The following is a 20,557-nucleotide window of genomic DNA, read 5'->3' as shown; positions in this document are numbered from 1 at the left end:
TTCCGGCCAAGGGCACATGCCTGGGTTGTGGGCTCAATCCCCAGAAGGGGGTGTGCAGGAGGCAGCCAGTCAATGATTCTCTCTCATCATTGATGTTTCCATCTCTCCCTCTCCCTTTCTCTCTGAAATTAAAAAAAAAAAAAATAGAGAGAGTATGAGAGTATTTGCCTTTTTTGAACAGATAGACCAATGTATAGGATTCATGGCAGGGAGAAGGTTTGCCCAGAGCAAAAGGTCCAATAATCATGTGCCATGGTCTCTGCCGGAGTCAGACAGGCCTGGACCCAGTCAGAAGCAGAGTGGCCGACTACGTTAAAGAGATGATGTAGAAGTGAAAGTGGGAGATCAGGGATTGAGACTTAACTGGCAGAAAGTCTGCTTGGGTAGAGAAAATGGAGAGGGCTTACTTATTCCCTGGTTGGGAAGCAAACTGGAATTTCAGGAGTGCCCATATGTGGTCTGAAAAATCTCTGACGCAATTCTGAGGTGACAATAATCCTCGTTTAGAATAGCTGGTTTAGACCATGCCCCTAAAATGAAAGTGATACAACCACATAATCATTTCCTTTTTTAAATTACAGCCTATTCTATGCGTGCTAGAAATGTTCATCAAACATCATTAGCAGCAGCCTGTGTTACACTAATTCATCCATTCATTGTCTTCATTGAAACAAAGTGCTTTTATAATTTTGTTTTTTTTCTCATTTTATTGTTAAACCATTATTGAGGTCAGTCTCTGGAAAGATCTGACGTAATCAGGCAGGGCGACATTTTAGGTTAAACATAATCAACTGAGCACTGAGGTACGTTAGCTGTGTTTCAAGCACTTGGGAAATTATTTCAGCAATCCAACAAATTAGCATGACCAGACATGTAAGAAGTGATGTGCTATAGGTAGTGACTTGACTTAAACATGCTCATATTTTACTTGTGCATATGAAAACAAGTTCTGGTCCCCCCCCCCCCACCCTTTTTCCTACAGAAAGCGTTCTTTCCTCTTCTAGCTTCCCTTTCTCCACAGCTGTTATTATTATTATTTTTTTAGTTGAATTTCGGCTTTCCTGAAATTTAACTTTGTGTGGCTCAAAGTTAAAATCGGTGAAACAAATACAGAGGGAAAGCACATTAGCAAATAAATACCTATTACTTCTTAAAGAGTCCAGGCCACCAAACAGCTCTTCTTATCCTAGATTATTCCCAAATGAAATATAATGTCCTGTTGCACTTTATCAGTTCAGCTCACCAAGTAATTTATTAGAAACATCTTTCCCCAAGACAAAAATCTTCATTCGGTTCCAGGTATGTTCATTTATTTCCCTATTTAGAAATGTTATTTATGATATCATACCTACAAATTCTATTACTTCATTCTCTTTTTGCATATTATTCATCCAAGATTAAATAAGCAAATTTTCAGTAATAAGAAAATCCTAAGTGTCCAGACCTAAAACTGTCTTTGCTATGCTTGAAGACAAAGTGAATTTGAAATTATGTGTTTCTCATTTCTTCAAATAAAATTTTATATAGCCCTGGCGGTGTTTCTAAGTGGTTAGAGCACTGGCCCCAGCACCAAAGGGTCACAGGTTAGATTTCTGGTCAAGGGTTGCAGGTTGGATCCCCTGCCCAGGTCAGGGCAAGTGTGGGATACAACCAATTGATATGTCTCTCTCACCTCTCTCTCTCTCTCTCTCTCTCTCTCTCTCTCTCTCTCTCTCTCTCTCTCTCTCTCTCTGTCTCCCCTCTCCTTCTCTCCCTTTCACTTTCTCTAAAAATCAATGGGGGGAAAAATATCCTCTGGTGAGGATGAACAACAACAAAAATCTAAAACAAAACAAAACTTTGTATAAACTAGTTTAATAAATCTTAGTTAATAAACAAAGATCAAAATATTATGTTTTACTAAATTGCACTGGAAAGTGAGTCATTTTAATGCTCTGTGTATATAAAGTAATACTTTTAAGGTTATAGACATACACAAATTCATGGATGTCCTGATCCTTTCTACCAATCTGTCCATCAGGCAGCAAACATTTATCGAAAGCTTCTATGTGCAAAGGACACAATTTTTGTGAAAATCAATGATAAAACAAATATGCACTCTTAGAGTTGGTAGGAGAGACAGACATACAAAGCCCAAAATAATTATAAGCAGAATAAAATAAAAGTATAAGAATTGTGGTGTAGGAATGCAAAAAAAAAAGGAACAATTCATTCCACTTCAAGAAAGCATCAACAATAGTAGAGAGTACGAGTCCACACAAGACATTTGGAGATTAGCAAAGTACACCACTTTGGCTAGCGTCCAAGTCTGAGAGGAGCCTGGAGGAGGTCCATGAGCAGGAGAGGAAAGGCCCTGAATGTCATGTTGCTAACACCTTTGTAAGGGGAAACATTGAAAGTTTCCGCAAAAGGAAAAATTACACAATTCAACCTTTGTTTAGGAAAATAACTATAAATATGTGAAGAAAAGACCAAAGAAATGAATTCTGGAGTCACGGAGAATATTCTAATCGTCCAGGGGAAAGTAACAACTTCCTGAATAAGAATGATGGCAGCAGGAATGGAAAGGAAGCAACGAACACTTTGGAGACATGAGTGTAAGTTTCAGTGCCTCATCAGTCACTGTAAGTTAAAGATTATAACAGTTAAAAATAACAGCATACATGTGTTAGTTTACTTTATTTTAAAAGTCAACTAGCCCTAGCTGGCTTGGCTCAGTGTATAAAGCCTCGGCCTGCGGATCAAAGGGTCTGGGTTCTATTCCCCTCAAGGGCACGTACTTTGGTTGCAGGCTCCGCCCAGGCCCAGGCCCAGGCCCTGGTCAGGGTGTGTGCAGGAGGCAACCAATTGATATGTTTCTCTCACGTTGATATTTCTATCTGTCTTCCTCTCTCTCTTCCACTCTCTCTGAAAATCAATGGAAAAATATCCTTGGGTGGGGATTAAAACAAATGAATAAATAAAATAAAATGCACCTTTAAAAAAATAAAATAAAAGTCAACTATAATACTCTTTCCCACAAAGACCAGATGTCCCCAGTGAATTCATCCAGGTACTACTTTAAGAGCCGGCACTTAGTAACAGCTAATCATTTAACACAAGATTAGGCCCATTTGCCATCTCTATTATAAACTATACTAGAGGCCCAGTGCACGAGATTCTTGCACTGGTTTTGGGGGGGTGGGGCTCCGCCTGGCCTGTGCCCTCTCTCATCCCCTTGGGGGATGTCCACCTGCCAGCTAGGGTATCAGGCCTAAGACAGCACTCAGACATCACTCTCGCAGTCCGGGGCTCTTGCAGTCCAGGACCCCTTGCTCCTTACTGCCCACCTGCAGCGGAGGTGGGAGAGACTCCTGCCACCGCTGCTGTGTTCACCAGCCATGAGCCCGGCTTCTGGCTGAGCAGGGCTCCCCTGTGGGAACACACTGACCACCAGAGGGCAGCTCCTGCGCTGAGCATCTGTCCCGAGGTGGTCAGTGTGCATCATAGTGACCAGTTTTTCCACCATTCGGTCAATTTGCATATTAGCCTTTTATTATATAGGATTATTACCTTTATATGGGATGTCATAGAGACATACTAATAAATGGTGAAAACATAGTAAACACAGTACAAGAGTAAATTGCAAGAAAGACACAGACATCTAGTAATATCAAACGTTTGTTTTCAGAGTGAAGAAAGCTAGCTATAGATCCCCTTTGAGAGGAAAAACTAGAACAGCAACAGCAGAACGCCTCTGATATCCCCTTTGGGAGAATATTAAGTGAAATGAGAACTTTGAAGTAGGAAGTGGTTGACATTAGGAATAATGTACCTTAATATCCCTTGATGCTTCTCTCCATCCCTCCCTCTCCCTTCCTCTCTCTGAAATCAATAAAAACATATTTTAAAAACAACTGAGACACCAGCCTGGCCAGTGTGACTCAGTGGTTGAGCATTCACCCATGAACCAAGAGGCTGATCCCCATGGAGGGGGTGCAGGAGGTGGCCAGTGGATGGTTTTTTCTCATCGATGCTTCTATCTCTCTTTCCTTATCCCTTCCCCTCTTTCCAAAAATCAATAAAAAAATTTTTTAAAAAAATTTTAATCCAGACATTAGAATTAGGGCCTAAGTTTTCAATGTATTGACAATCACAAATTTTCCTTAAAACAGAACATTTTTTGGATTTATTTCAAAGTTCTACTTCTAATAAGCTCTAAGTAACCTCCCAGGTCCTCTAGACCAGGGACTCAACCTTCCATAGGAACTCATGTTCAGAGATGTGGAGGGATAGTTAATGGTTACAGAGCCAGTGTCAGAAACAGATTGAAACCGTGGGGTTTCCACTGTACTTTGCTGGCATGTTGCATAAGGAAGCAAGAAGTCAAATAAATGCCATTCAAAGGACAAAATGATTTAAGTGAAACAAAGAAGTTAAAACCATTTAATTTAAATTGTGAGACAAATTTTGAGTTTTAAAAAAATCAATCATCTTTTAGCTAGTATATTTAAACTTCTCTTCAAAAATAGTCTTTAAATTCACTTTAAATTATCAATTAAGACAAACATTCACTAACAACTTAATATATGTCTCCTTTTCCCAATGCCTACAAAGAGGCTTTGGATGAAACCAATGGCATGAAAATCAATGCAATCTAACTTCTAATATTGCTGCTTCTGCAATTAATTTGAAAGTTGAGATATCAAGATAAGCCAGACAGTAAACTGTGTCTAAAATAGGTAACTTAGCAGGCTAATAAAGGGTCAATGGGAGAAAAAAAAAAGGGGAGACATATGCAATACTTTCAACAATAAAGATTTTAAAAATGGAAAAAAATAAAATATGTAATTTAATGGGATTATCAAATAAAGTTATTATTCTGTATGTTCTCAGATATCGCTTAATCTCACTCATTTGCTTTTACTCCACTAAGTCTTTGCTTTATAGCTGGGAAACATAAAAATCTATTGAAGACATCAAAGAAGAATGATTGAGCTTTTAATAATGGAAAGAACCACAAAGAATGTGATACTCCCTTTAGGAATACATTTAGATTTAAAAATAAAGGTTTGTAAGAATGCTCACAGAGTTATAAGCATTGAGATGATGCACTAACAAGGATCTGTGGGCAGTGAGAAGCAAATTTCTCAAAATGATTTTAAAAGCACTACTGTGCTAAGTAAAGCTGAGAAATGCGTTGGTTTCAACTAGTTATGGTTGATTATAATCATATCTGGTCCATTACACTCTCTGACATTTGTGATCATTTTTAATAAAATTAATGTCATTTATTACAGATAGAGAGATCAAGAGAGCAGCTAATTAGCAAAGTAGAAAATATTGACTTTTACAAATTCATGTCAGAATTCACATAGAGTACTGCAGTGATATTTCACTACCAAAGTAACTATTTTATTTACATGGAATTCTGAGGAACACGTTTGTCATCTGAATATATTTGAACATATTTGAAAGGAAACCTTGGAATTTATTATTAACAAGCTAGCATGTTTAAATGGTGTCTTCCTCATTATTAAGAAAACAGTGGATTGAAATAATAGGACTTGAGGCCAATTTTCAACTCTTAACGACAAATATGAATGTCAGAGTCAATTCAATTAATTTTCCTCTATTTTTCATTTGCCTGGTCCATTACCTTTCTCCAGCATTTAGCTTTCATCTTATCCTGCCTGCTGATTTCTAGTGAAATAGTCTTCTCATTACTTAATTTCCCACAGCTTCATTAGGCAACTCAGGAGCAGAAAAAAGAATAGAATCAATACTTGGAAATTAGACATCAAATGGTTAACATTTATGCCACTCATCTGAATTGTTTTATTCACAGCTCTTAGTATTTGGGGACAGAACCCCTCCCCCCCCCCAAGACACACACACACACACACACACACACACACACACACACACACACACAAAAGAATTTCATATTCCGCTTAGTAATAGTATTAATATCATCTATTATAACTGTGTCTCCCAGCTTTGTAATCTTTCTTCAGTCACCGACACATGGACACAGACAGGAATGAGCTACCCTTAAAGCCTAAAGTAAAGAACTTGTAGAAGAGTGACAGAAGATGGCCAGTTGTCAGAAGCATACATCTTAGAACTGGCACTGTTTATGGATTAGGAACTCAATCTTTCTCCTCCTAGATGTGAGACTTAGGCCAAATTACTTACACTCCCTCTGAATCCCAATCTTTTCACCTGCAAAATAGGCCCTAACATCACCTGGGTTACAGAATTGTTGGAAGGATGAGTGTATGAGCATATAAGTGCTTTACACATTGTCTTCTAAGATGTAGACTTTGGTATTAATTTAAATAAAATATATAGCAAATGCCCAAAGCTTTCATGTTTCTTGGCCTCATAGTACAGCTTTTAAAGAGATTTTTTAATATATTTTTATTGATTTCAGAGAGGAAGGGGAAAAAAGGGGGAGAGAGATATAAACAATGATGAGAGAGAATCATTGATAGGCTGCTTTCTACATGTCCCCCACTGGGGATCAAGCCCACAACCCAGGCATATGCCCTGACCTAGAATTGAACTGTGACCTCCTGGTTCATAGGTCAATGCTAAACCACTGAGCCATGCTGGCTTGCCAGCTTTTATATTTGAACTAGAGGCCCAGTGCACAAATTCGTGCACGAGTGGGGTCTGGCCGGCCCACCCCAATCGGGGCCGATCAGGCCAGACCGGCCTTGGGGAAGGGCCATGGGCAGTTGGCTGGCTGGCCCTGGCCCCTGGTTGAACTCCCAGTTGAACTCCTGGTCAAAGGGACAATTTGCATATTAGCCTTTTATTATATAGGACTAGAGGCCCGGTACACGAAAATTCGTGCACAGGGGCGGGGGGATGTCCCTTAGCCCAGCTTGCACCCTCTCCAATCTGGGACCCCTCGAGGGATGTCCGACTGCCCGTTTAGGCCCGATCCCACCGGACATCCCTCTGACAATCCAGGACTGCTGGCTCCCAACTGCTCGCCTGCCTGCCTTCCTGATTTCCCCTAACCGCTTCTGCCTGCCAGCCTGATCACCCCCTAACCACTCCCATGCCAGCCTGATTGATGTCTAACTGCTCCCCTGCCAGCCTGTTTGCCCCCAACTTCCCTCCTCTGCTGACCTGGTCACCCCTAACTGCCCTCCTCTGCAGGATTGATCGCCTCCAACTGCCCTCCCTTGCAGGCCTGGTCCCTCCCAACTGCCCTCCCCTGCTGGCCATCTTGTGGTGGCCATGTTGTATCCACATGGGGGCAGGATCTTTGACCACATAGGGGCAGCTATCTTGATCTTGTGTGTTGGAGTGATGGTCAATCTGCATATTACTCTTTTATTAGATAGGATAGAGGCCCTGGTGCATGGGTGGGGACCAGCTGGTTTGTCCTGAAGGGTGTCCTGGATCAGGGTGGGGTTCCCTTGGGGCGTGGAGAGGCCTGGGCGATGGGCCTGTGGTGGTTTGCAGGCCAGCCACTCCCCTGGTGACCCAAGCAGAGGCCCTGGTATCTGGAATTTATTTACCTTCTACAATTGAAACTTTGTAGCCTGGAGTGGAGCCAAGCCTCCTGCTCGCTCTGTGGCCGGCAGCCGTTTCTGTTTGGATTTGTTTACCTTCTATAATTGAAACTTTGTATCCTTGAGTGGAGGCCTGGGCCCTCCAGAGTGTGTGGAAAGCTTGGCTTCCTCTGTTTCCGGGGAAACCCAAGCCTCCCTTCTGGTAGCCATCTTGGTTGGGGTTAATTTGCATACTCGCCCTGATTGGTGGGTGGGTGTGGCTTATGTAGCAGAGTGATGGTTAATTTGCATATTACTCTTTTATTAGAGAGGATAGCTTTACCTATATAATAAAATATGTTTGATAAATAGAAATATTCCTCAGCAAACATCAATGATATTTTGTTTCTTCAGTGTTTCAAAAAGATAACTGATAATTTCCTCAGGATGTTTGGAGTATTATTCTTTATAAAATATACTTGACAAAATATCTCACAATTTGAAAACGAATGACTGACAGCTAATATCCCTGGCTGGAGAGGCACTAACATTGATGGCTGTCATAAGGTTAAAAATATTAAGGTACTGTGTGTCAGGCAGTGAACACTGACCATTGCAGCAAGGCACCCTTTACATACATTTATTTTATTATCGGCAATACATTCTTGCTCTCCTCTGGCCAGTGTTGTCATCTACTGTGATACCTGTTTTATCACATGTCCAGCAGGAAAGAGCAATCTAAATATCAGCCAATAGCTTTTATTGATCACATGTAAGAATATGCTACAAAGTGCTTTCATTCCAAACTCTGTTGTTAAGCACTACCTCCTACCTATCAAATCCCATTAAGGCCACATATCTGTGTGTTTTGGTGTGGGGGAACCATGCGGTGGAATCTGTAGAAATTGTGCACGCATTTCCAAATCTATACTCTCTGGCCACTGTTTGATTCTACATGCCCTCTGCATTTAGATAGTATTCGGCCTGGGCTAGGACAGATGGTCCTTCACATGCAGCTTTATAATTGTCACCTTGCAGTTCATGTTTCTGTCCAAACTACAGGTAACTCTCTTCTGTGTTGCTATGTGCCACACAATAATATACCCCCATAAAAAGACTAACAGCTATGAAGTGCTTTTCTTGTGATAGGCATGGTGGGGGGGGGGGGACATTTTATAGACTTGATTTCATTCACTTCTCCAAAAATCTTATAAATTTGTTTTTTTTAAATCATTTTCATATTACTGATTAGGAAATGAGATTCCAAAAGTTGAGATAAGTTACCCAAAATACTATTCTAAAAAGGAATAAAAAAGGGATTTAAAGACAGCTGTCTGGCTCCTAATTCCATTTTCTTGCTGCTACACTCTGCTGCCCCACATTCTCATCAATCTTTACATGCAAATTTCTCAAGGAAATAAAAGTATTTAGAAAGGTGCAGCCAGTAGTTTAGACTTGACTCTGCTTAAAGAGGAATAGGGGGGAAATAACCAAAACAAGGTATTCAATCTCTTTCAAAAGCTCTAGAAAACTATCCTGGGGTGGGCGTGGGGGAAATCATAGGAGTTGTCAAGTGTTGGTGAATAACAGTGCTCATCTGTAATCTGTAGCATCATTTTGAATGTTAACTTTTTGAAATACATTTTGGAAAATATAGTATACCCATATAATAGACTATTACACAGTCATGGAAGGTTATATTTTTAAAAACTAATGACAGCAACATCTACATGATATAATATTAACAGAAAAGTCGAGAAGATAAATTGTATAGAATATAATATGATTTCATCATACAATGTATGTGAGCATGTACACACATGAGAGAGACGATAAATGTGATGCTATAAATGAGAGAAGTGAACTAAATGCTCATAGTATGATGGAATAGCGGGTGGCTTTTGTTTTGTGTTTGTATCCATTTGTAATTATTGAGTACTTACCTAGTGTGACAAGTAGTGCTTTAACTCGTATATTAACTTATTTAACCTTTAAAACAAATATGAGAGGTAGAGGCTGCTATTATCCCCACTTTACAGATGAGGAAATTGAGGAACAGAGAGTAAGTAACTTTCCCAGGTTTCACAGCCAGTAGTAGTAGAGCTGGTCTAGTTCCACACCTATGCTCTTCAAGGCTAAAAACAAAACCGGCTCTAACAAGCGAGGGTTACTATTATAAACCAGGCTAACAAATGAATAAAACTTCTTTGAGAGGAACTGGTTTTCTTCCCTGCCTTGAATAAACTCAAATAGGGAATGAATGCAGTCTTTTGCTTGTCAGGCCACAAACAATGTACCTAAGACAGCACAACCGTGAACACCCGATTCTGTGGGGCCTTGCTTTGTGAATTGCTTCTAGACTCCATTCTCCACATCCCAGGGCATTTTTTAGAACACCCCGAGCCCCAAATGCTAACAAATGCAGGGTAGGCCAAAATACTGGTGAAACAACATGAGTTTCACCAGTAAGACTTTTTAATGAGTAAGACTTTTCTCTCCTAAGATATACCTGGGCAACTCCCACACTTAAGAGTTCAAAACCACTGCCCAGAAATATCACTACAACCAATTTTCCTAAAGCGTGGAAGCTAAAAAAGAAAAACACCCCAACATGGCCCCCCAGAAAGCACTGTGACTACATTTTTTAACAAGACCTCAGGAACTGCAGAGCCATAAGAAAGGATGTTAACTACCTATCACAGCTTGACCCTCAATTTGCCTATTCATGTGCCTCATTAATGGGCTAAAAGAATTCTAATTTCCCTAGCTTACAGTAACATAATTTATCAGCTAACATCATTTGGAAACCTATTTGCACACTGACTTCAAACTCTTTGACTAAAGAAGGATAAAGTGTGTCTAAGATAAACCAATGTGGATTGGGGTGGAGCCCCCAACTGTATTTGAACACTGATTCTCATTCACCACGGATAATCAGAACAGTAGAGGCATCTGCTTCAAAATGGGCGGATTCCCACAGGGCTCATCAGATTCTCTCCTTTGGAATCTGAATTTGCTTTCCCTGGTGGTCAGTTAATCACAGTGTAACTGGAGCTGTGACACATAAACGTGCATGGTATATGCCACCAGTGAGTGGAGAAACAAACACACAAAATCCTAGAAGTAAGAGAATAAAGAAGATGTGGAGAGGACCACATGAAAAGGGGAAGAAAGTAAAAAGCATACAAAATTTCAGTCTTCCTGTTGCATTATACTTCCGGTGACAGTACACCTGCAGGCTGTCACAACCTTTCAAGGATTATAAAACCATGCAACAGACTGAGGTATTTCAGAGAGAAGGGGGTGGGAAGCAGGAAGAGATTACCCCATGAATGTATATGCATATATGCATAGCCCATGGACAGATACCAGTGTTGGGAAGGCCTGAGGAGGGGAAGGGATGAGGGAGGGGGGGGTCGTTTGGGGTGGGGGAAGGGGGAGGTAGGGGACATCTGTAATAATTTCAAGAATAAAGATTAAAGAAAAATTACACAGCTCACTTATTCCAGTAGAGAAGCAAGATCAGAGACAGTGCTGAATCTGACACTATCATTTCTAATAGTGACAGTCTAACAGCAGCAATTTTCTTCCTTTGTATAATGCTTTATCTTTTACAAAAGACCTATAAACAGTAATGTGAAAGTAAGTATGTGTTTAACAAGAGACTCTCAAAAAAAAAGCTAAATGTGTGTATGTATGTTTGTTTAGATAATTTATTATAAATTTTACTGATATAAAGTATGTGTAGCTGAGCACACAATTTACAAATAATAGTAATATATCTATAACATTTATAACTGCAAATTTCATAGGACTAATTGATTCCCATGGAATGTCTTAAGTGCAGACAATAACAAAACAATAATCAAGCCCTAATTTGCAATGTTGGCCAGTTTCCATGGTGTAAATATTCCCACTATGGCCAATTTCAAGCTACCAATGTGATGTCACTGAACATGGATTGAGAAGATGTAAACAATAGCATACAACTGCATATGTTCACCACATAGATGAAAAAGATTGAGCATAGATGATAGTAAAGAGTACAGATACTACTAACATATAGTAAAATACTTAGAAGTGAGAACTTTGGCGTATGTCTTAACTTTCTTTTAAAACATAATTTATTTAATTTTAGGTTTACATATTTAATTTTTAATAATGCCTTTATTTAACAACTCTCACAAATTCCTGTCTCAACCCCATTTAAACCAGCTTCAACACACCATTGAAAAGTATCATCCTAAGACCTTAGTAGGGTGGGTATTGCTAATGTACATCAAGTGACTACAGTCATTTGCTCATCAAACTGGTTGATTAAAAATTTTAATGTGAATAACTAGTACATGGTGAACCTAGAGATTTTGATTCAGTAAATCTGGTGTGGGGGCCTTGGAGTCTGTATTTTAATAGGCAAAATGCCTTTGCCGTGCCAGATGATTCATCCAGAGAATTACAGAATTCAGCACTTATTGACTACATATGCTGTACTAAACTCAGAATATACGTATTATGGATGAAAAACAGGTTCTGTAATAAAACTGACAAGTCCAGTGATAGAAGGTAACCTTACAGAGTAATCCAATCATAGATTCCTAACAGGGTAGGTCATGGTGTGTAGTCACGCCCCAGGAATAAATATAAATTCTCTACTAAAAGCTTTATCTTTTCCTTTAAAAAGCCCTGTCCATTGTTTCTGTGCATCTAGCTTAACACACCTTTGAAATGCCTTTTTCGGATCCCTAGGAAATATAACCACCCTCAAGAGAGCACAGAATTATAGCTATCCTGTAATCCAGTCCTCCTTTGCTTTCTCCCACTTTCATGTAATCTTCCTTATGTCCCTTCCTTAATTCCAAATGCAAAAAAGAAGCTGCAGACTGCCATTCTGAGAGACATTTTTCTCATTCCATTGAGATCTTGCTTCCAGGCATAGCCTCTGTTTGGCTCAAATAAATTCTTATACAAATTCTTTACAGGTTTGGATGTTCTTACCTCAACAACATGGACACAAAAGAGAGAAAACTTGTCCTTAAGAAGAACACAAAGACTAAGAATAATGATGCAACTACTGAAGCAGAGATAACTTGGCCACTCCAAAATACACCTCTTTGGGGATATTGATTATTTTAGGCTGGTTAATTTTAAGAAACAGCAGCTTTGGGAAAAGCTCTGAAAACCACGTACACCAGCCAGAAGAACCTTGAAGGGTAGAGGGAAATTTTTCCTCCACCAACCCTATATGATATTGCTACATATCAGCTGCTTTGGGAAAACAGCAAAATCCAGCTTGGGAGTCATAAGAGAAAATGATGTTTGACCTGAGTCTTGAAAGAGCACAAGCTAATCAAGAAAGGAAGGGGAAGGGAGGCAGGGACATTCAGGGCTGAGAGAGCAGCATGTACATGGCCAGGTAGGCAAAAGAATTTGGCCCACTAGGCTAGCAGCACATGCTCTGGGACTGTACCTCTTACTTGTGTTGTGCAGCCACATTTATCTGGGACACATTTTTCTTTTTAATCCTCACCCAAGGATATTTTTTTCATTGATTTTTAGAGAGAGTGGAAGAGAGAGGGAAAGACAGAGAGAAATATCGATGTGAGAGAAACACATCGATTGGTTGCCTCCTGCGCACCCCCCGACCAGGCCAGCCGGGCAGGAGCCTGTAACTGCGGTATGTGCCCTTGCCTGGAATCAAACCTGGGACCCTTAGGTCCACAGGCCTACACTCTATCCACTGAGCCAAACAGGCTAGGACTGGAACACATTTTAACACATAATTGTTAGACTGTGTTTAGTCAGAATACATAAGAGGAGTGCTGGGAGATTAGACAAAAGAGTTATGGCCAGGTCAAGAAGGACATGACATTTTAGAATGCCTAGCACAAAGTAAGTGCTCGATAAAGTCCCACTGTATAACCTTCCGTAGACATTAATGTTGAAAATTAATTTTATCACCATTCTAGGATTATTGCTGAGAAAGGATTTACATGGGATAGCTAACCTACAAAGCCTACAAATACAGAGTTCTCTTAATGCTTTTATAATTGCTAACTTCTCAATCAGAGAACATGACAAAAATCACCAAAAGGATGTGTTAGAAATGTGCAACAAAACAAAGTCCCAGGGAAAACATTACTGTACTAGAGGCCCAGAGCACGGATTCGTGCACTGGTGGGGTCCCTCAGGCTGGCCTGCGCCCTCACAATCCAGGACCCCTCGGGAGATACCAGACTGCCGGTTTCGGCCCTGCGGGGATCGGGCCGAAACCAGCAGTCCAACATCCCCTGAGGGATGTAACAGGGCGCGAAGCTGCAGGCGGCCTGGGAAGAGCATGAGCCCAGCTTCTGGCTGAGTGGGTGGTGCTCCCGCTGAGGGAGCGCACTGACCACCAGCGGGCAGCTCCTGCAATTGAGCATCTCCCCCCTGGTAGTCAGTGCGCGTCATAGTGACCAGTCGACCAGTTGTTCGGTCGACTCTTCGCTTAGGCTTTTATATATATAGATATTATTTTTCGCTTTGGCTTTACCTCATTCTAATTCACCTGTTTTCAGAATAAAATGGGAATATTATAGATGTTATTTTCTATTTCTAATGTTGTATCATTACAGCTACAGACATTTTAATTAGGTAACTCAATTAACATAAAAATCTATGAATTAACATCATAAAGAAAAATGAATCCAAAAGCTAAATAATAGGTAGAAAGAATGTCAAAAGAGTGGGAGCTTATTTCTACATAAACCCAGCAAGAAAGGTACGCTTGTCATCCTAACGCACCACTTTTGTAGCCCTACAGAACCACCATGGATACATTCCCTTCTCTAAAGCAAACCATGCCCATCTGTCTTGTCTCCCCTCAAGTCCCATCTCCTCTTTGTAGTATATTCCAAACACTCCGTTCCACAATGACCTGTTCCCTCCTTCTGCATGAACCTCATCGTTGGATTTGATTTTACATTTTCAGAGAACTTCTCTTGCACATCACATGGAGCATGGCGTAATGCTAGACATATAAAAGACACTCAAACACTTGGACAGTGAACACACAAAATGATTTCCAGGAATTATATTTAGCTTCAAGCTTCAATTGTTGAGTTTATCACCTCCCCCAAAACGAAGATGAAAAATATCATCAAGTTTTTAAAAGTCTGAGATTGGAGACAGTGAAAAGAGGTTATCAAAAGGGATTTTATTGAGTTGCTTGTTAAGTGTCAGCAAGTCACCAGAGGGCTCTGATTAAAAAGGTAAGGGAATTTTTTGCTCTGCTTACACATTGTAAGGCTCAGGGGCCTACAACTGTGCCTTGAAATCCCCACAAGCATCCTAGGATATATGCTTTTTACCCACATCAAACAAAGAAAAAAGGAACAGGTATCTCAAGGCTGCTTCTATCCTTGTCTTCTTTAACCAACTGAACTTCAAAAGAGGACTATTTACAGAATTCCACAGGTAAATCACATAATACACTTACTCAATAAATACTATTGCCAGTATCATAATAACAACTTAACATTTTAGCACTTTCTTTGGGTCATGTTGTGTAAAGTACTTTTCAGTCATCATCTTCTTAAACTCCTGACAACATTCTATATAAGATATGTACCATAATTTATCCTCATGTTAGAGACGAGGAAGCTTAGATTAGGTAAGACCTTGCTCCAAGTTAACAACATAAGTAAGTCACAAAGCCAGAATCTGTAATAGGTTTCTTTTGCCAAAGCCCAAAGAAGACCACCATCTATGATTACAAGATTCAATTCTTAACAATGTAAGTACTTGGTCTCGTTCAGAACTTTTTTTCTTCTATTTGAAAAATTAAAAACAAGACACCAAATCAGTGATCTGTAAAAAGGCTGGAACAAGGGCATTTCCAGGGTCTGAGGTAGCAAGCTGAAACAAACTGCCTTAAAGCTAATAGACTTCAGGATTCCCAGCACACTCACAGAAAACAAGCATCCAGGGGAAAAAAACCACAATAATAATAATAACCCAGAGTGATTAAATATGGACCCTATTGGCAGAAAGACCAATTAGGGTATCATCTTTTAAAGGTATAATCACCCTATAGATCTTATGGGAAATTCAGATTTAATTTACAATATGTTTATATCCATTCCATGTACAGGTAACATGGCATTCAGATTTCATAGGATGTTCAGCAGAGGATAAGAGCTCTAGAAAATGCTGTTAATGTAGGACTTCTGACTATGCATTATCTGTATGTATTAATAACCTCCCTCTAGCATCTAAAACCAACTTCAGAGAGAAAAATAAAGGCCTAGAAATTAATATCTAAAAGGATTTTTCCATCAAGTTTCACCTGTTCGGTTGACAGAAAGAAATGTGTGGAAGCACTTAAAACTGTGGCCACACCATAAGCAAGAGGCTAATGCTTAGCTATCATTATCAGCATTATAGTTCCCACAGTTTTGAGGTCAGCAGTAAGAGGAATCAAGCAATCAAGGGATTATACATAGTTTCAGAGACAGCTGATTAACACCTCAGTCCTGGGTTGGTGCTTGAAATTCCTCCACTCCTTCCCCAACCCCCTCCGCGCCCCGCCCCCCTCAAGAAAAATGATTCCTTTGGCTTTAGACTTTGTCTTGTAAAAATACAAAATCAAGTACCACTAGGTTAACAGCACTTTAAGCTCCAGAGCTTATTGGCATGGGAGATTCCCCAGGTTTATTAGATTTCTTTAAGGCAAGTTTTACCAAGGAAAGGAAGGGGAGGATTTCAAGGCATGAAAAACAATCTTGGGACGGAAGGTGGATAAGTGAGAAGAGCGTTTTCCAACGAGAGAGATCAAAATGTGCCCACCAGGCAGTGAATTATAATTCGCAAAACCTCCCCCTCCTTTTGCTAAAATCAGTTTAGTCTTAGCCCGCCCATTTCCTCAAAATCTGCGCTAGAGCAACTTGGGCTGCTCTATTTACAGGGAAACTGACCCAAAGAACAGAAGGCAAAGGAATTTGAAATTGACAGAACCTTGGGCAAGGGTGTCCATTGCGATAAGCACAATGTGTCTATTTGCTGGGAGCAAATCGTGACTTCCCAGCTTTTAAGGAAGGCACAGATTCTTCTGCAATCGCTGGGCTGGGGAGCCGAAACCTCCACCTCTCAGGCAGGAGGCAGGCGCAGAGCCCCGGAAAAGTGTGTGTGCTGGTGTGTGTGGAGGGAAGGGGTGGGGAGGGGGGGAAGGGGGAGGGAGAGCCGAACCCGAGGACTCCAGGAAGTGGGTGGGGAGGAAGCTGCAGAGGTTGGAGCCAACCGTGTCAATAGCTGGTTGTGCGGACGCCGAGCAGGGGGAGTCCCGGGTCACCGCGCGCAGCGGTCACGAGCGCTTTTGGCAATGCTGTCCGTCCCCTCCGATTCCCGTCATCGCCCAACCGTACAGCTCGGGTTTGGGACGTAAAAAGGGCCGGTAAAGTGGGCGGCGGCAAGAGTTTTCCACCGCTGAGTCACACAGCCCAGCCAACTTTTACAGCATTTCCCCAGGAAGGAAACGAGAAGTCTCAGTCCCCGTAGCCCACCGCTCGCTTCTAGTTCCCGCTACCCGCCCGGTGCCGCTCCACCCAGGGGGGGACTCCAGACCCACCCCTGGGCTGTCTGCCCGCGCACCGCACAACTTCTCAGCCGCCCCAAGCCTCGGAGTATCCAGGGCGCTGGCCAAGCGCTCCCAACCGGGCACGGGGAGGGCGGGGGGAGGAGGGGGGGAAGAGGGAGGGGAGGGGAGAGGCTGCGTGCTCACCTGCAGGATACGGACACCTCCACCCGCGTAGCCGGGATGGCCGCGCTCAGCTGGTTCAGGTCCCCGATGCCCGCAGTGCTGGTGTAGCGGCTGTCCATGTTGGGGGGAGGCGCCCCGGACTTGGCCGGCGCCCACTTCCAGAGCTCGAGCCCGCGGAGGTCTCCGAGCTCAGCTCCAGGCAGACGGGGCTGGAGGTTGAGGGAGGAGGCAGAAGGAGGCGGAGGCGGCTCGCGGGAAGTCGGAGGGAGGAGGCTGGCGGGTCTCCGCGCGCTGCCCCGAGGGAACCGCGACTTCGTTCCGGCGGAGGGCGAGGCTGCCGGGGAAGTGACGCCCGGGGCCGCCGGCGTCCCTGCCCCCCCCCCCTTCTGGCAGGCAGCAGCCCCCCCGCTGGGGGGCACTCCGTAAGCCTTTTCTGGCTCCGCGAGGCCGCCGGCCGGGCACCTGGTTGGGATAGGTGGCCCCAGACCCAGACCGTCTAGGAGCGCCCGCCCGGGCCCGCTGCGCGTGCGGTTCGGGGTTTGTCTCCGCCTCTACACACCCACACCCGCTTCCTGGGCCGTGACTCCCTCCTGTCAATCAGGTGTGGACGGGCATGTCACGCCGTCTCCCCGCCTGGGCTGGAAGCGGGAGGTGTGGGCGCCTCCGCGGGCTCCTAACTCCTCTGTCCTGAGTCCGCCCCTCCCCACCCCGCGCTGGCCCTCACCTCTCCGCGGAGGGAGCCTCCGAGGTCCCTCCCCCTGCGCCCTCTGCAGGGGAACCGGGTCCCGCGGCTGGGCTGGGCTGCCCACCCTCGGCCACTGGAGGGTCGGTGACGATGCGACGTGAGGACGATCGCCGACCTTCTGTCAGAGGTGGTCAAGTGACAAAGCAAACATATGCGGGACACGGTGGGAGCAGGTTGGACTCTGAAGAGGTGGGGAGGAGGGGGGGTGTTTGGGATTGCAGAGAACCACCTAGTTTCCGAATTCTTCCCCCCTTTCTTCGGAGCGTGGAGGTCTCACGGTGACAATTCCTCTACAGCCAGAGCTCTTCTGCGCCCCCTCCTTTCCAAAGGCAGGCAAGTTCTGTCCTGAAATCCGGAGGTCACCCAGAATCCCAGCGGCAACACCTGAATGGAGCGGGACGGATGGAAGCGGAGGAGCCAGAGGGAGCGCTGCGTGTGGGGAAACCGGATTCCGGGGCGGCCAGGCTGGTGCCCGGAGGCAGAAGCGGCGAACGCACCGGGGGGTACCAGCCGCTCACCTCCATTTCAGGGACCTTGATTGCCCGCACCTTTCCGCCAGCCTCGCCCGTGCGCCCGCAGGTCCCGGGGGCTCGCCACCAGGGGCAACCGAGAACGCGACTCACCCTAAGGCAAACTGGGAGAGTAGAGGGAGGGTGCCCTGTCCGCCTTCTCTGAGTGCGCCTGCCACGCGGTTTGCAGCTGGTAGGACTAACTCAGGGAGGAACAGTTTTCCTGGGTGAGGACCTGCCATACGTTGTACCATTTTAACCCACTTGGAGCCACTTGCCTTAGGGAATCTAAACTGGTGGGCTTGTGGGGAAAGGTGTGATGGCACAGTTTTGTCATAGCCCCTGGCCAGGCACCCTTTCAGATTTCATTCTTGGTTTCCTTTCCTGATCTTCCCGCCCACCACTTGTCACACCTGAAGTCCAGAAGTTCTCTGTTTCTCTTCCCCTCTCCCTATTACAGATTAAACTGTCGTTTATTACTATTTGGAAATGTCCTAAAACTCCGAACATGTGTTATTTTGCCCAAAAATAAATTGGGAGAAGAGACCTACTGTATTGTCTTAAGCTAACCAGACTTTTATTGTATAGAAGCCTCCTGAAGAAATAAAAGTTGAGAACTTTAAAATAGTATTCAACTCATAAAGACCTTCTTAAGTTTTTCCACTTTATTAACTTGTAATATTTGATAAACTGCCCATGATTCAATTGTGCCATTTGATAAATTTTGATGCCTATATTCTCCTGTGGAGCCATCTCAATCAAAATAATAACCCATCCCATCAGCCTAAAAATTTTCTCATGTTCCTTCGGTGATCAGTTTCTCCCTTTACCACTGAAAATCCCTCCAGGCAACCATTTATATTCTTTATATAACTGTAGGTAAATTTGCATTTCTAAATATATGTATATTGCATATGGAATCCTACAACATGTACTATTTTTTTTTTCTGTAGCTTCTTCTGAGAAAAATTCTTTTGAGATTCTTCCATGCTGTTGAGTTCATCAGTAGTTAATTTCTTTTTATTGCCTGCTAGTATTCCGTTGTATAGATGGGCCATGAATTGTTTATCCGTTCCTGCATTGGTGGACATTAAGTTGTTTACAGGTTTGGGCTACTACAAATAAAACAGCTATGAACATTTATGTAGATTTTTTTAATGTGGACATATGCTTTCATTACTTTTGGGTTAATATCTAGGAGTGGAATAGCTGGGTCAAATGAAATATAAATATTTAACTTTTTAAGAAACTACTAAATTGCACCAAAATTGTACTACTTTCCATTCCTACAACATTATATGAGGTCCAGTTGTTTTACTAACACTTATTATATTACTCGTTTAAATTTTAGCCAATGGAGGAGGGTATGGGAGGATACATGGTGATGAAAAGAGACTTGACTTGGGGTGGTGAACATACAAAAGAGTGTACAGATGATGTGCTGTTCAATTGTGCACCTGAAATCTGTATAATTTTGTTAACCAGTGTCACCCCAATAAATTCAATAAAAGGGGAAATAGGTAAATACATTTTAGCCAATCTAATAGGTAGAAGTAGGTTAATGACTAATGATGTTGTCATATGGGTCCCACTGTGGGTTAATAACTAATGGCAAGCATATTTTCATGTGCTTATTTGCTATCTGTAGATCTTCTTTCATGAAGTGTCAGCTCAAATCTTTTGCTCATTTTTACTGAATTGTTTTATTATTATTGAGTCTTAAGAGTTCCCTATGTATTCAGCACTCATAAGTTCATCATGTTGAAGTAAGCTTTAAGTGACACAACTTTTAAAGTATATCCAAACTCTGTTAATGTAGTTAGCACAATACATAAAGAATTGCAATTTTAAAAAATAACTTTTAATAACTTAATAAATACCATGCATTATGACATGTCTATTTCTTTAAGCTTTTATTTTAAAGAATTTTTTAATAAAAATTTATATGTATTAAAGTGTATTGAGAAACATACATGACTTTGGAATGTGTTAAAAATTGAAGATGATTTTTATTTACTAAAATGTATAAGCAGCCGTTATTCACCAAGTCAGTGATTCAGTAAAAAATTATTTGAACTTT

General features: G+C 42.4%; 1 protein-coding gene and 1 long non-coding RNA gene across 5 annotated transcripts in view; one reads left to right on the top strand and one right to left on the bottom strand.

Annotated features, from left to right (window-relative positions):
* The window catches only part of CPNE8 (copine 8), a 194,540-nt gene extending 176,773 nt beyond the window's left edge, over positions 1-17,767 (bottom strand). For 3 of the 4 annotated variants that reach the window (XM_054719169.1, XM_028144169.2, XM_054719170.1), the window contains exon 1: positions 17,245-17,414. In XM_054719169.1, coding sequence (XP_054575144.1) covers positions 17,245-17,342 — 98 coding nt within the window. In that variant the 5' untranslated portion in view covers positions 17,343-17,414. Of the gene's footprint in view, positions 1-17,244 lie in introns of all 4 variants that reach the window. The other variant, XM_008140552.3, reaches the window with a different exon arrangement.
* LOC129149808 (uncharacterized) lies at positions 17,684-19,618 on the top strand. The gene is made up of 2 exons (XR_008556625.1): positions 17,684-18,704; positions 19,431-19,618. It is a non-coding gene; the product is annotated as an uncharacterized LOC129149808 (long non-coding RNA).
* The last annotated feature ends 939 nt before the right edge of the window (positions 19,619-20,557 follow it).

Source organism: Eptesicus fuscus, chromosome 7 (assembly GCF_027574615.1).
Source record: "Eptesicus fuscus isolate TK198812 chromosome 7, DD_ASM_mEF_20220401, whole genome shotgun sequence".
In the NCBI taxonomy this organism is placed as follows: Eukaryota; Metazoa; Chordata; class Mammalia; order Chiroptera; family Vespertilionidae; genus Eptesicus; species Eptesicus fuscus.
Note: the sequence above shows the minus strand (reverse complement) of the source record. Positions and strands in the feature narration are given on the sequence as shown.